Raw genomic sequence first — 14,783 nt, 5'->3', positions numbered from 1 at the left:
CACATAATAAGTACTTTAAAATAATAGCCAAATATTTATAATAATAATAACTAATAGTGGGAGAATTTTTAAAGTGAGTAAACACAAAAACCCACACACAGAGTACTATTCATTAGAAGCAATGAAATACTGACACAGAGCCACAGGGAAGATCTCAAGGGCATTATTGCTACCTGAAAGACAGACTCAAAAACAGCTACATGCATGATTTTATATGGCATTCCAGAAAAAGCAAAACTACTGGGAATTAGTGTTTCCAGGGCTGGGTGTGGGAAGATAGTATTGACTACAAACAGGCGTGAAAAAACTTTTCGGGCTGATGGAAATATTTCCGAGGTTGATTGTATGTTTGTCAAAATTCATAGCATTATACAATTAAGAATTATGAATTTTACTTTATGCTAATTTTACCTCAATAAGCAAAACAAATGAAAAACAGGTAGCAATTTTTCCTCTAAAAGAGTATTTTCAGGCTATATTCATGATGAGCGTTTCATTTCTGATTAACATACAGAGCTGTTATTATTTTAAAAATCTACTGATTAAAAAATATAGTGTATTGTTAATTGTGAACTATATATCCATGGAACAGGGATAAATGTTCTTTCCAATCCTCAGGAAATGGAGGAAAGCAATTAAGGAAAGGGCTGTTAGTTTCAACCTGTCAAGGGATGTTTAATGCGCTTCTTAAGATTTTCTATTTCTTTCCGCACTTTACGAAATATATTATGAAATGCTTTCTGGCAAGAATTACTTGCTATAAGACCAAACAAAATGTACAGTAAGTACTAAAAACCCATGTTATGCAATGACAAAATTATACTTGTCAAAGCAAAACTTCAGGAAATAAACCATATTGTAGTTCAAAATGGAAGAGCAGAAAACATGATATTAGTAGAAAACATAGATTCAAAGTGGATTTTCCCATAAAAATATTATTAAAGTGGAGCCTGGTTAGAAGGATTACTTAATTTATTTTAATTATACTTAAAAAATTAGAGACAGGTTCTGTCATGAATAAATAAAATGAAATCTGGAGGAAAACTACCTATTAGTAATAAGTGAATCTGGCTGCAAGCAAGTAAAGTCACAGTTTCTAAAAGTACAATAAGCTGAACTATGTGATAGCTTTGATTATGAGGCAGAAACATTTCCAGCCTCACTGCAAAAATGGAATATTGACTTTGGAATTAGATCATAGTAGAGAGTAGAATAGGCAAAATCTACATGCCAAGAAAGACTATTCTGTTCCACATTGTTCTAGGAAGCAATTTCATAAAAAATCACTTGAAGGCTCCTCATTTTATCTGTGAAAGTAGCAAAAAGTGGGGAGAGCTCTCACTGTAGTTGTTTACTAAGGACTCAAGTCAATCTTGTGAGCTCTCCAAAATTCTATTTTCAAATAATTTTTAGCTTTTTTACAAAGTGAGTTTGTTTTTAAATTTAAATGGTGACCAATAGGTATATTACCTTGAGTCAATCAAAATCTTTACCTATCTAAGGTGACCATCTACTGTCAAACAGGTCCTAACCTCATATAGACTTATGACCAATTACTAGAGCATACTGTATTCTTCCTAGAATAATAAAAACTGTATTTTCCTTTTCCAGTTGCACAAAAAAGCTGTAGAGATAGCAAAAGCCAACCCCATTGTGTGTGCTTAAAAAAAAAACTATTAATGCAAGCATTTTACTGGTTCTCTTTTATATCTGTTAGGTTGGGGCAAGGATAAGACCTGTTAACTGTTCTAAATAAATTACACAGTATCCGAGAATAATTGCAACTTTTGTAAAATTCATATTGGTATACTGGCTCATCTCAGTCTAGTTTCCCTATTATTGTCAAATGGTGAAAAGCTGAAATAATTCATTGTCTAGAGACTAGCATACCAAATAATTTTGGAATGAGTGGCTTTAAGACTTAGGCAGATGTAGATAGAAATCAGAGAGAGACAGCATATGACTATATTTTTTAACAGAGTATCTGATGGACACAACTTATGAAAAAATCCTTGAAATGTAATGGAAAGGTATATATCTCTGTAAACAGATGATACTGCGAATATATATGAAACACTTGGGTATCGCACTACAAAACTAAGGGATAAGTATATTTTTTGGATAATCATAGAAATCTTTAGTTTTGCAGTAAGATGAGAAGTAAATATTGCAAAATATTTAAAACAAATTTAATATGAGCATATGTATTGTTTCTATAGGTTATCATACCATTATACTATTATCTTAGTATCTAGTGGAGAATCCTGTGGACAGAGGAGCCTGGAGGGCTGCTGTCCATACGGTCGCACAGAGTTGGACATGACTGAAGTGACTTAGAATGCATGTGTGCATTGGAGAAAGAAATGGCAACACACTCCAGTATTCTTGTCTGGAGAATCCCAGGGATAGAGGGGCCTGGTGGGCTGCCGTCTATGGGTTTGCACAGAGTTGGACATGACTGAAGCGACTTAGCGGCAGCAGCAGCAGCAGTGATAGCTAATCCAGTTTCTTGGCTCTGGGAAAAGAACTAAAATCAATAGCTGCCTTTCTACTTTCACTTTTCTTGTCATCCCTGGATAATCTAATTATCCTTTGTATTATAATAATTTATTTATCTTTCCCTTTTTCTCACAGTCAAACCACTGATACCTAATGCATGTTGTAGAAAATATGCACTTGATGTATAACTTCTCTTTGTTACCATTCTAATACTTAATTCAGCTTTGAAAATAGATTTCAAAATTCATCTAGATTCTATCCAGTTTGCAAAATTTCTAAGAGTCCCCAGCACAGTATCAGGTGTTTTAGTCATCCTCACTACTTCTATTGTTTAATTTTTGACAAAAGAATACAAAGAAATGACCTGTCTCTACTTTTTACTTGGTTGCAAATTTCCAAGCAAAATTCTTACTAATCCAAATAAAAGGAAAGAATACAAGAGAAATATTTTATTAAAATCATTGTCTTATTTGTACTATGATTTGAGTAGCTGGTGACTATTTGTGTAACTAGAATAAATGATCTCTCTTCCTGCAATTGATGAAACTACAACACTGTTGAGATGATTTTAATCAAAATTTCTATGTAATAACCACTCTAAAACATAGCAATGACAGGAAATAATCATTGTTCTTTACTTTTGTAACACTGGATTATTCCTTTATTTGTAGTATATATGATATTACTCTTTCTAAGAATGCTTCATATAGCCTTATACTCTTCTTTGATAAATATGATGACTAGTTAAAATATTAAAAACCAATGAAAATTATCTTAGGGCTTAGTATTTCCTGAAATAAAATATGCATTTTAAAATATAGTTCTGTATTATAAAACTTAACCGCACTTTTTTTTGTTTCGACATTTTTGCACTCCCTTCCTTGCTTGGAAAACTCTTCCAGCCTCAGCTCGGATCTTCTAAGTAGCTTTATAGAATTTGATCTGCTAGATTTAGTGCTCCACGCCTGTCTCCCACTTCCTTTCCCACATAACTCCCAGAGAGCTCTCACTTCACAATGATTATTAGTTGTGTTTGTCTGTTTTACTAAATGTTGAGTATCTCAGTATATTCATTTCCGGTGACTGCTGCAACAAATTAGCACAAACTTGGTAATTAAAAACAACACATATTTACTCTTTCACAGTTCTGGAGTCCAGAAGTCCAAAATTAGCATCACTGGGCCAAAATTAAGAGGTCAGCAAGGCTGGGCTCCCTCCATATACACTGGGAAAGAATCTGTTCCTTGCTTCTTTCAGTTTCTAGGGATGCACTATTCCCTCGCTTGGAGTCACATCGCCCCAGTCTCTGCCTCCATTGTCACACTGCGTTCTCTTTTTTCTATGTCAAATCATCCTGGACCTCTATCTTAAAAGAATACATGTAACTGCATTTGGGTCCACCTCAATATTCTAAGATAATTGTAAAACAATCCCAAAATCCTTAACTTGATCACATCTACACATGCTATGCCATGCCGTATATGGTAACATTCACATGTTCCAAGGGTAGGATATGAACATCCTAAGGGGCAATTACCCAGCCTATTACCCTCAGTAAGGGAGTGGTATCTTATTCATGTTGATACCTTCAGTCCTTAGTATTAAATATATCAGCTGGTACAAAGTAAAGGCTATGTAACTGTTGAAGAAACAAACACATATGTAATTTCACTGAGGCTTTATCTGTATATAAAACCATGCAAAACTGTGAGTTTATGGCATTTGGTAGAATTCAGTATTGAGAAAAACTGACTAGAGGCCTTAACAGGCTAATAGTGCTATTAGTGTCATGTATACTGAATAGCTGAATGTTTCATAACATAGCATAACATTTCATTAAATGCCTCTGCTTAGATGCGCAGTCGTGTCCAACTCTTTGTGATCCTGGTGGACTGTAGCCTGCCAGGCTCCTCTGTCCATGGGATTTTCCAGGCAAGAATACTGGAGTGAGTTGCCATTTCCTTCTCCAGAGGATCTTCCTGACCCAGGGGTCAAACTCAAATTTCTTGGGTCTCCAGCATGGCAGGCGAACTCTTTACAACTAGTGCCACTTAGGAAGCCCATTCAACATCTAACAATACTCAAAAATTAAGTTGACATCAAATAAGGAAAAAATTCTTCAGCCAGAAAGTTTATAAATAATTAAATAACTGTTAAGTGTAAAAGCACAGAACATATAATAAGAAATAGTTTACCAGTAGGAGGAGGCAATGGTAACCCACTCCGGTATTCTTGCTGGGAAAATCCCACGGACAGCGGAGGCTGGAGGGCTACAGTCCATGGTGTCACAAGAGTCAGACATGACTGAACAACTAAGCACACACCCAAGCTCATTATTTTCCTAATTAAAAAGACAATTCACATATTTGCAATTAATACCTTTAAAAGGGCCGTTTTATTTATAAATCAAACATGCTAGGAATAAATTATTAACTAACTCACAGAAGTCAACTGGATCTCTTAGAGATTGAATATGAATTGCTCTGGTGAATATCTAGCTACTTTCCTAGTCTTGTGCCATTTTGGTATGACCTAGTCATGGTAATAAGGAACAGTATCACAACACATTACAGTTTCTTTACATCTTGATCATGGATGGTAAATATCACGCTAGAGGAGGCAATTCTTCAGGGATCACTTCATCTCCACAATTATATTATGTTCCTATTTGTATTTCACAATTCTAGTTAATGCCATGAAATAAGCTTTCCATACCTGGGCCTGTAAGGTAGACAGATCTAACTCATCCAAATACTTTTTCTTTTTCGAAATGTTTATATGTTTGTTCTCCAAAATGTACTTGAGATTAATAGCAAGTTGAAGAATAAAAAGGTGAATACTGTTAACCTATTAACAAATACTTAGTTACTGTCAACCTTAGTAACAAATATTTGCTGTGGCTTAACAGAACATGCCATGCTGCTGTGCGTCACTAAGTTGTGTATAACTCTTTGGGACCCCATGGACTGCAGCATGCCAAGCTTCTTTGTCCTCCACTATCTCCTGAGTTTGCTCAAATTCATGTCTGTTGTGTCAATGATGCCATCCAACCATCTCATCCTCTGTCATTCCTTTCTCCTCAATCTTTCCCAGCATTGGGGTCTTTCAATGAATCTGCTCTTCATATCGGGTGACCAAAGTATTGGAGTTTCAGCTTCAGCATCAGTCCTTGCAATGAATATTCAGGGCTGATTTCCTTTAGGATTGACTGAATTGATCTCCTTGCTGTCCAAGGGACTCTCAAGCATCTTCTCCAAAACCATTAGTTCAAAAGCACCAATTCTTTGGCGCTCAGCATTTATGGTCCAACTCTCACATCAGTATATGACTACTGGAAAAACCATAGCCTTGACTATATGGATCTTTGTCGGCAAAGTTTTTTCTCTTCTTTTTTATATGTTAGATCCCCTGGGGAAGGAAGTGGCTACACACTCCAGTATTCTTGCCTGGAGAATTCCATGGACAGAGGAGCTTGGTGGGCTACATTCCACTGGGTAGCAAAGAGCCAGACACAACTCTGCGACCAACACTTTCACACACACTAGGTTTATCTCCTTTCAAAGAGCAATCGTCTTTTAATTTCATGGCTGCAGTCACTGTCTACAGTGATTTTGGAGCCCAAGAAAATAAAATCTGTCACTGTTTCTACTTTTCCCCCTCTATTTGCCATGAAGTGATGGGATCGGATGCTACAATCTGTTTTTTGAGTGTTGAGTTTCAAGCCAGCTTTTTCACTCTCCTCTTTCATCCTCATCAAGAGGCTCTTACATGCCAGGCTACCAAGAATATAATTTAAGTTTTTCTATGTTAATAATACAAATGTTTCTATGAAGGAGAAGGACCTAAAATCTCTAACAGCACTTATTGCCAACAGATTTGGATATTTTCTTGATGTACGCTGCTATGTTATTTTAAAATATCTGATGAAATTTGTGGCATATTTGCAACTCAAAAAAAAGAAGTGAAACTAATATACATTTATAGCAGTCATAATGCTCAAAACTATTGTTTACTGAATACTGGAACAATAGTGCCTATTGAAAGCTGTTATCATCCATATCATTTGAATTACTATCTCCTTCCATTTTGGGTACTGAGAATCCAGACTATTATATATAATAATTTTACTTACAATTAGAACATTTTTGTGCAATCAAATGATTTTCTTTCACTAGACTAGGTGTTACTTAAAGTGGTATTAAAGGATAATTATCAGAGTATAGGACTGTGTTGCTTTTACCCCTTTTCTGAGCAAAGAGTATGATTTATTTATCCAACAAATAGCTTTTTTTAAACTGATATCTACCATGTGCTAAGATTATGCTCTTTAAAGGAATATATATTAAAGCAACATTTACTAAAAGGAAAAGTCTACAGTGTTAGGAGATATTTAAAATCAAATGAGAGATATCTAGAGCAAAGATGTAATTAAAGATAATTAAATAATCTGAGAATATGATTTTATTTGGGGCCTTCCCCAGTGACTCAGTGGTAAAGAATTCGCTGCAGTGCAGGAGATACAGAAGACTTGGGTTTGATCCCTGGGCCGGGAAGATCCCCTGGAAGAGAAAATGGCAACCCACACCAGTATTCTTGCTGGGAAAATCCCATGGACAGAGAAGCCTTGCAGGCTACAGTCCATAGGGTTGCAAAGAGTCAGACACAACTGAGCGACTGAACACCAGATTTTATTTAAGATTATATTCTTGTCTAGACATAATATGTCTCAGTTCAGTTCAGTTCAGTCGCTCAGTCGCGTCTGACTCTTTGCAACCTCATGAACCGCAGCACACCAGGCCTCCCTGTCCATCACCAACTCTTGGAGTTCACCCAAACCCATGTCCATTGAGTCAGTGATGCCATCCAACCATCTCATCCTCTGTCATCCCCCTCTCCTTCTGCCCTCAATCTTTCCCAGCATCAGGGTCTTTTCAAATGAGTCAGCTCTTTGCATCAGGTGGCTGAAGTATTGGAGTTTCAGCTTCAACATCAGTCCTTCCAATGAACACCCAGGACTGATTTCTTTTAGGATGGACTGGTTTCTTTTAGGATGGACATAATATGTCTAGCAGTTCTTAACTCTTTAAGGTATTAGTAACAATTAAATAATATACAAAAATTAGTCTGCTTATGAAACAAATTTTAGTGAAAAAAGAGACAACTAAATTAGCATATGGTATTATAAACAGTGAAAAATTTATATATGGAGAAAAATTTAAATAAGGAAGTAGATTGGAAGTGGGATGGAATTATATAATTCATCAAAGATGAAGTTGAAATGTGAGCTACAGTGTGAAGGAGGAAGCAAGTGGATATGTAAAGGAAGAGCATTTAGGCTGAGGAACGCTTATGCAAAAGCAGGGCTATAACTAATGTGTTCAAATAACATGAAGGAAACTGGACTGACAGGAGCCAAGTGAGACTGAGGGAGAAAAATCAATGAGATCAGAGAGGTAAATGGGACAGACAGGTAAAAACTGGGGAGGAAAAAAGCCAACATAAATATTCTGCAGCAGTAGACTGATTACATATATCATGAGAATTGTGTAAAATGAGATACTTTTGGAGTCATACGAAAAATAGATTAGATCTAAATATGCTGGTATTAAAAGATAGCAATGGGTAATACCATGATCCTATTTGTGTATATTAATATGTGGTCTTTATGTCAGAAAATGCTTTCTAAAAGGATACGTAGGAAATGGTTGACAGTCTTCCCTTGTGGCTCAGACAGTAAAGAGTCTGCTTGTGCAATGCAGGAGACCCAGGGATCGATCCCTGCATTGGGAAGATCCTCTGGAGAAGGGAATGGCGACTCACTCCAGCTTTCTTGTATGGAAAATCCCATAGACAGAGGAGCCTGGAGGACCCCAATAGGTGGGGTCGCAAACAGTTGGACACGACTGAGTGGCTAACACACACAGGAAGTGGCTTAATAGCAGAAACCTTTAGATAGAAGATCCAGTGGTGGAATGAAGTATGAGATTTTTACTTTTTATTTTATACTTTTCTGCACTTAAAAATAATCTCCATATATTATTTTTACTCTAAAAAATAAGAAAAAGAGCTATTTGTATAAATGAGGCAGGGTCTCTTTTCAGTCAACTCTCATCAGCTGTTGATATAAGAGTTTTTGCCTTTTGCCCCTTGGATGCCATCTCAGCATCCTTAGATGAATTTTGCAAGTGTTCCGTTTCCTAACTTCCTTTCTCAGAGCTTATTGCAATGATTTTACCAGGTCATAATAATTTTACTAAGAAAAAATCAGTTTCTCAATTTCTTCTTGGCTACGTAGCAACTATGTCAACCTTAGCACTTTCATTTCCATAACTTCTCCATACTGACTCATGTACCGACCAACTAGAATAACATGTATGACTACATTCCCTTCCGCTTCCATCCTACAGATAAGCTGTCCTCCATCATCCAGAGATGGATTTCCTACTCTTCTCAGGGCAAATCTCTTCTTTCAAAACCCTCTTCCCACATGATGACTCTCTGAATTCATTCAGAACTTCCAAACATAATTGATCCCATATTAACTATAGGTACACATCAGTTCTGTTTCACGTCAAGCATATACTCTCTGAAAGAACAGGGACCAAGTCTTTCCTTTGTTTAGTATCTTCCCATTTTGACTTCATTTGATACTCCTCACACAGTAGATGTTCTACTCACACTGCCATATTGACTGGCAAATTTATTAATCCATATGGCTTAGAAAGTACAGTTGGCCCTGGAACAATAGGGAATGAAGGGGCATATACCCTCTGCAGAGTCAAAATCCACCCCCAAAAGCAGTTCGTCTGTATCTGCCAATTCAACCAACTGCAGATTGTGTAGTATTTACTGTTGAAAAAAAAAATCCACAATGAAATGGACCCACATAATTTAAAATCATGTTGTTCAAAAGTCAATTGCAATTTATTAAAAACATAGGGTATGATGGAGCCTTGAGTGGTTTTATATATACGTATATATATATATATAACCTCAAAGCTTTTGTATGAATTCTGTGGATTTTTCTGCTGATCTTTTGTCCATTTTCTTTGTAGGATCACTTTTTACAACTGCAGGAGCAGGAAAGCTAAAAACTGTATCTGTCTCCTCTGTAAAACTACTGAGATCTGGAGGGTGAAAAGGAGGCAAAGGATACCTTGACTTATTTAACTGTCCCCGCCCGCCCCCCATCTACCCCAAAGCAAAATCTTGATAGAAAATTAAGTTGTTTTGTTTTTTTTTTCCCTGTAGCAGATTCCTGAGTTCATTTTTCAGCTTTCTGTGTATCAAGAGGCACTTGTGGCTGAGGTAAGGATCAGAATACAAGTTTCAGTGGCTATAAATTCATCAATGTTGATGCTCTTATGTCGAGGAGCTTCCTGCCAACTGGACTAGAGTTATGGTAGTGACTTCTTGTGTTCTGATGGCAGACTGAGGTAGACCATTACAAGAAGCCCACTGGAGCCCAGTCCAGGTTTTCCAATGACTTTATGAGCACCTAATGCCTTACGTGTATTAATTTTCTGTGGCTAAATTATGACAAACTTGGTGGCCCTCACAACAGAAATTTATTCTCCTACAGTTTTGGAGGCCACAGGTCTGAAATGAGTGTTATGGGGCTCAAATTAAGGTGTTGGCAGGACTAAGCTCCCTCCAGAAGCCATAGAATAATCCACATTCTTGCTTTTTTCAGTGTCTAGGAATACATTTCTTATATTCTCTGGCTCATGTCCTCTTTCTGTATGTTCAAACTCAGCACCTTAGCATCTTCTTTGACTGTGCTTCCATCACATAGCCTCTTTCTCTTCTGTCTGAAATCTCCCTCTTCCTCCTCCTAAATAAGGTCATTTGTAATGGCATTAGGGCACATCTGAACAATGTGGAATAATTTCTGCACCTAATTATCCTTAGTTTAATTACAGCTGCAAAATTCACTTGCCCTATAAGATGACATCGCTGGATTCCAGGGATTAGGACTTGGACGTCTTTCGGGACTATTATTCAGCCTACCACACCATGCTTTCTTCTTTCACATGTCACCCCATGGGGTAACACAGTCAAAGGCTCCAGACATAGGAAGCTGACATCTTGGGTCGGGGATGGGAGGAAGTATTATCCTACCTGCCCCAGGAAGGTGTAGAATACATGTGAAAACATGACAAAAAAATAACAAAACCTTAAGTGCTGCCAGGAGGATTCTTTCCTTCCATTAACTTTCCAAATCTGGCCCATCCTTCCTATTTAGCTCTGCCTCCTGCTACTCTCCTAGATAAACCTCCTGTGAGAGTCAGTAAAACTTCCACAAGTGACCAAATGTCCTCCCCACCTCTGCTCATCTCACTTGTCCAGGTGGAAAGGCTTCCTGTTTTCTCTCCCTACAGCTCAGTTCTCCCTCATCATTGCACGGACCAACAGATATCCCTCCCACTCCCTCAAATCTTCCCCCATCAATTCAGCTTAGAGGGGAGTTTTGAGATCCTGTAACACTGCCTTTACCATCATAAGATTTATGACTGTGTGTGGTTATCTTCACTTATGACCACATCTTTATCCCCAGAAAGAATGTAAGTTCCTGGACATCAGATCAGGAAGTGATCAGATGCGGTACGTCAGTTTGCATTCACAGGTAGTTAATTATTTCTCATTTCTGGATATAGCAAAAGAAAATTCATGCTACTAATCTTAAAGATCATGTTTATCTTTTTTAAAGAGTGACTTTAAAAAAAAAACAGACATAACACATATAACACTGTGAGGTGTAGTGGTTTGATACACCTATTCATTAGTATAGGTCTATTTTTATATATGTATATAGAATATGTGTATTTTTCTCTAAAATTCCTATTACATAAACATTAGTTTTAAAATTCTTATTAATTTTCTGTGCTTTCTCTTTGTACTTAGACTTTGTGATTACCAATTGCAAAGAGATGACAGTGAATGGAATGTAAAAATTCCTTTTTTCCTAAATTCTTAATCTGTAAGAAGACCTAAAACAATTCTTTTTGTTCAAAAAGCACAGATTATAGTCCTCTAAATATTAAAAAAAAGTAGATTAACAGAGCCCAGAGAAAATTTCAGTTTGATATTTCAATGTTTTTTAATTTAATGTGATCACCATGAATAGCCATCTCAAAATGATTTGGCAAAGAGTTGATTCTTATTATTCAAGAAATGAAAAGGATGTGAAAGAGAAAGATCCTCTCACTTACCACCAGCTCCCTTGGTCCTCCAAGATATATTTAAAAGTTTTTAGGGCTTCATGAAACAAAGTCAGAAAAGGGTGGAATATACAATACGCTTCAGTGGGCACAGAATATCCTGCATGCTTCATAAGGACTTTCTTCACAAAAGTGAAAACATAAGGTTCAATCATTTATAATTATTTGAAAAAGAATTTTCCATCTAGAATTCTACCTGGCTCTAGACAGTCAATTCTCTATAACACTTGCATGTAGTAAAGAGCTGAATACATAATCACAAAATGCCTCATAGTTTTCCCTTACTTATGCAGTTCTCTCTCTCAATCTTCCTGCTATGCCCTGTGTTTCAACTAAGAAAGAACTGCTTTCTGCCTCTCACACATATTCTTTGTTTCCCTATTTCTGTCCTTTTGAATTGGTCATCCTCTGTTGGGACTCTGCCTTGCTTCCATCATTCACAAACCCAGCTCTTTATCATGTCAGTAATAAAGCTTCTTGATAGTCATGACCTCCTGATAGTATTCCTTCCACCCTGGCCTATGACAGCCTGCTTATAATCCTCTTAATAAGTAAAAATATTCTCCTATAGTTTTCCTAAGATATATAGCCTATTTTGCCTTAAAATATAGATTCTGTGTATTTGTGCATCCCTCAGCTAAATTACAGGTACGTTCGGGGAGTACATTAAGGAAAGCTGACAATCCTCAGGGCTGAATATACTGTAAAATCTTTCAGAACTGCTTATGGAAGGACCATTCATAGAAAAATTATCTATCCTCTACAACTTCTCCTCTGTCCTTAGATCCCAAACAACTGGCAAAAACAATGTATAACCATTCTTTAGAAACATTACTAGTTTGAATTAATAAAACTTAAAACCCCATTAGAATTCCCTGAGAACTTTTTGAATTCTTCCATTAGCAAGAAAAGTGTGCTGGACTGAAATACTTTGGGGAAAAGTCTGTGTTCAATATTCAACCAGGGTGAGGCTAGAATACCTAACAGGGGGACAGAGAATGAAGGAAACTGGGCTCTTCCTCTGGTGTAAAAAGCCTTGAAAACTCCCCAACATGAGCAATTCTGACTACTCACCCCCACAGAAATAAGGTCTGACCAAAATGTTTAAACGATGAAATATTTTAGAGTTACAAAATTTCCCTTCTTCCTTTCCCCCGTTTTGTTGTGTGTGTGTGTGTATGCGTGTGTGTGTGTTCTGTTCTCTGTTCTGTATTTTGTGCCTCACACGGGAAGAAAAGAAGCCACAAAGATGAGTCAGGATTTCCAGCCTCTGATAGAGAAACTGGCCAAGCTGAAGCAGTTCAGAGATGCTGATTCCTGTTGCCTAATCAGCCTTTTCACTCGAGTTCGGGAGGGATACTGCCGCTGTGGCTTTGTTCACACCATCCACTCTCCACGAGTGTCATGTACTGCTGGCTTAATTTGAAAATCCTAAACCATGCAAAGTCTAAAATAACAATGGCTGCGAACTGTATGACTCCATTTCTATGACAATTCCCTCTGTTGATTATAAAATTATTTTTATTAATATAAAATCTTAAACATTCGGCACTTAAAGTCAATCTTAAGAGAAGAATCCACAATCTTAAGAGATTTACCTGATTACTTGAACGTTTTTATAAAGTTTGGCCCTGCTTTAAATTGCGACTATAAAGCCTAACATGGTAATTCAATAATCTGTGATTTCATCTACTGAAATGTCTTTCTTTTCATGTTTAAAATGAGATGAACATAGAATGATAGATTAATCTTAAATTTTAAAGTGATGCCAAATTTCATGGTTTTTAATAACTACTCAGTTTCCTACTTCTTGGTCCTCATGAATATTTATTGCTACATACATATAAGCACTGATTATGCATCAGTGCATATAGGTATCACAACAACTCTTGATGAGGACCACATGCTTTCTATTCACTAAGATTTTGCAATCTTCAGTAGAAAATTCACTGAACTGTACAGGGATAAAATTGGTGGGATTAACAGTTTTGAGTTTTTCCTGGATAACTGATCACTAATGAAAAATATGTTAGCTGAAAACTTGTGAAATACATCCTACTTTTCTGATTTATTAATAGAGTCTGCAGATCAAAGTTTAACATCTTCATATGATCATCCTGAGAATCAGTTTTCACTTGCAATCCTGAGAGATTATTCTGAAATTCCTTGGACACATTTTAAAAATATTAATACTTAAATCCTCTTTCTCTCTTTTAATTAATTCTGCTAGAATTTCTAATTATTATGGCTTTGTATAATTAAGTTGTAGTGATAGTAAGGAAGAATAGTAAAAAGAGGTGGTACCTTGACCTCAGTCAAGAAAGTGCAATTGATGATGCTCTGAAATTTCTGAGTAATCTAGAAAAAGATCTTTTATTGCTGTGTCCCTCCCTTGCTTTGTAAAGTGGCAACAACTTTACAAAGGGTAAAATAATAAAAAGGATAATAACAACACAAACATATGGGAAATAAATAAAAGTAAGTTATAACTTATAAATCAGAATGATATGCTAATAGTACAGAAGCCCCCCCCACCCCCGGTGAATACTTTACAATTTTATTTGGATACACATTTACCAATGAAATGGAAAAGAAAGTTGCCGTTTATAGGGAGGCTAAATTACGATGAATCCTTTCTTGCAGAACATGTTGCTTAATGAACTTTGATGTTCTTTGGCAAATTTGGGTTACTCTCTCCGGAATACTGCAACAAAACAAAGTGAAAGTCGCTCAGTCATGTCCGACTCTTTGCAACCCTATGGACTATACAGTCCATGGAATTCTCCAGGCCAGAATACTAAAGTGAGTAGTCTTTCCCTTCTCCAAGGGCTCTTCCCAATCCAGGTATTGAACTCACATCTCCCACATTTCAGGTGGATTCTTTACCAGCTGAGCCACAAGGGAAAGCAAGAAAATCCAATTTTTAAAAACATATTATATTAAACTTTAAAAAAATATGATATTAAAAACTATCATGTATAAGGTATACTTCAGTTCAGTCGCTCAGTAATGTCCGATTCTTTGTGACCCCATGGACTGCAGCACGCCAGGCTTCCCTGTTCA

At 36.6% G+C, this 14,783-nt stretch overlaps 1 protein-coding gene across 10 annotated transcripts in view; it reads right to left on the bottom strand.

Moving 5' to 3' along the window:
• Window positions 1–14,783, bottom strand: part of XRCC4 (X-ray repair cross complementing 4) — a 376,104-nt gene that overhangs the window by 130,902 nt on the left and 230,419 nt on the right. For 2 of the 10 annotated variants that reach the window (XM_081503922.1, XM_081503921.1), the window contains exon 8: window positions 14,075–14,424. The exons of 7 other annotated variants lie outside the window; for them this stretch is intronic. In XM_081503922.1, the coding sequence (XP_081360048.1) occupies window positions 14,325–14,424 (100 nt within the window). In that variant the 3' untranslated portion in view covers window positions 14,075–14,324. Of the gene's footprint in view, window positions 1–4,694; window positions 4,841–14,074; window positions 14,425–14,783 lie in introns of those variants that run through there. One more of the 10 variants, XR_014057554.1, reaches the window with a different exon arrangement.

Source organism: Giraffa tippelskirchi, chromosome 6 (genome assembly GCF_054371585.1).
Source record: "Giraffa tippelskirchi isolate mGirTip1 chromosome 6, T2T-mGirTip1v1.2.pri, whole genome shotgun sequence".
NCBI lineage: Eukaryota > Metazoa > Chordata > Mammalia > Artiodactyla > Giraffidae > Giraffa > Giraffa tippelskirchi.
This window is presented reverse-complemented; position numbering and strand designations above follow the sequence as displayed.